Below are 1,934 nucleotides of genomic sequence, written 5' to 3'. Positions count from 1 at the left end.
GTGACCTTGCACATATAACTTAACCTCGGTCTCCATTTCTTCATCTGTGATGGTGATAATTGCACCTAACTCGTGAGGTGCATGTGCTTTTTTTGAAATTTAATGATTTTGTGCAGATGGATAGATAATAGTGCCTGGCATGAAGGAATTACCATAGGGGTTAGTTACTATCATTATTACTATTGTTCTTATTAAATTCTTCCTGTTTACTAGAATCAGTCTCTTCCTTGTTGTGGAAGGCTGAAGAGAGGAAAGGAAGCAATCCTTTTTTAATTCTTTACTCTAATCATTCTATCCTCCGTGGTTAAACGTATGCTAGAAGCTCTTATCCTTTCATTTCTATGGTATCTAGATGAACATGGGACTCACTATCAGGAGTTTAACTGGCCTGAGACCTTCAGCTTCATGGCTGGGTACCCAAGCATTCACTGTTCAACTCAATGCCTAGTAATGCCCAGTCCTGGCCCCTGGGGTAAGTGGGCTCAGCCATCTCAAGTAACAAGCCCAAAATATAACATCAGCTGATACCAAGACTTTTCTACCTCCTACTTGCTGCATCATGAAGTCTGCGGAGTTGGGATTTCTCCTAGGGCTCTTCATCTTCCTCTTGCTGACTACCCCATTAATGGGTGGTGTTGCTAAACTTGCTGAAATGATATGTGGAGACCTCAAAGGTATGAAATTGAAGCAGAAAATAAATGCAAAGACCAATTATGAATGAGGGAAAAAGTGTCAAAAAAAAAGAGTAATATCCAGCTGGTCCAGGAAGGTCCTCCTTTTGTGCTAAGACCCATAGACTCTTAGTCCTTTGACTATGGGCATTACTTACTCTAGGGATCTTGTGGATGTCTGATGAGAAAAAACAAACGATGATGCAAGTAAGTCCTTTCCAGATGGGGCTGTCTTTTGTAGGCGGTCCAAAGGACCAGAAGTATTTTAAATTAGGGGTTTCATGACAAATTTCAAAGATCCCAGACCATTTAAGAATATGTATTGAGAGGAGAGTAAAGGGGGATTGGAAACTGAGCAAACTGAGGCATTTTCAATATCTGGGTTCTGGGTGCATAGAGAACACTTGAACCCATGGTCCCTATTTACAGAAGCTCACAATGTAGATGTGAAAGATAATGAAGGTTTCTTCCACAGGTAATATGTACAGGCTCGGTGCTTCTGGAGCATGGGGAGGTGGCACAGTCTACACTGTGAGTCAGACACCCCAAATCCTGGCCCGGCCACTTAGCAAATGTATGCCCTTGGTCAAGTCACTCAATCACTTACCACCCACTTCCAAACTAATGTGAGGAATTTTTAAGGGCCCTGTAAGGCAAGATCTCTGGCTGAGTCCTAACTAATTCTCCCTAACTCAATGGGAACCTCTCATGCAGATCCCTGCAAAATGGATATGGATGCTGGCAGCTGCTTTGAAATTCATTTTAGATATTTCTACAACAAAACCTCCAAAAGATGTGAAAGTTTTGTCTTCTCCGGATGTAATGGCAACCTTAACAACTACAAGCTTAAAATAGAATGCAACATAGCCTGTGTCGAAGAATACAAAATAACGTAAGGAATCCCGTCTTGCCCTTGGTCCTTGGGGGAGAGGAAAAGGAGAGTCTCTGAGAGACTAAGATCCCTGGTTTGGGATGGGAAGAGGGAGGATTGTCCTTATCAAAAAGCTTAATAGTTGGGTTGGATCTCAGGATCATTTGTCATTTTTCAGTTAGGAAATCAAAAGTCCAGAAGAAAAAACAATAGTCACCATTTATTGAATAATTACCATGTGCCAGGCATTGCACTAAGCAATTTACATATATTGGTATAATTTAAAATTAAAATCACCCTAAGGTAGATTTATATCATTAAAGTGGCAGATGAAGAAACCAAGTCCAGTAGAGTTAACTAACTGATCCAAGTTCACATTAAATGACACAGCA

General features: G+C 40.8%; 1 protein-coding gene across 1 annotated transcript; it reads left to right on the top strand.

Annotated features, from left to right (window-relative positions):
* The first annotated feature begins 559 nt into the window (after positions 1–559).
* SPINT4 (serine peptidase inhibitor, Kunitz type 4) lies at positions 560–1,567 on the top strand. Its single transcript, XM_032419915.1, has 2 exons — positions 560–674; positions 1,386–1,567. The coding sequence occupies exons 1-2, from the start codon at positions 560–562 to the stop codon at positions 1,565–1,567; spliced, it is 297 nt and encodes a 98-aa protein (XP_032275806.1).
* Positions 1,568–1,934: the final 367 nt, after the last annotated feature.

This window comes from Phoca vitulina, unplaced genomic scaffold, assembly GCF_004348235.1.
Source record: "Phoca vitulina isolate PV1807 unplaced genomic scaffold, GSC_HSeal_1.0 scaffold22, whole genome shotgun sequence".
Lineage (NCBI taxonomy): Eukaryota > Metazoa > Chordata > Mammalia > Carnivora > Phocidae > Phoca > Phoca vitulina.
Note: the sequence above shows the minus strand (reverse complement) of the source record. Positions and strands in the feature narration are given on the sequence as shown.

Bases quoted from the DNA above. Each gene is read 5' to 3' on its own strand.
- SPINT4 (XM_032419915.1), top strand. From the start codon at position 560: ATGAAGTCTGCGGAGTTGGGATTTCTCCTAGGGCTCTTCATCTTCCTC. The intron at 675-1,385 runs GTATGAAATTGA...CCTCTCATGCAG, and splicing joins GATATGTGGAGACCTCAAAG to ATCCCTGCAAAATGGATATG.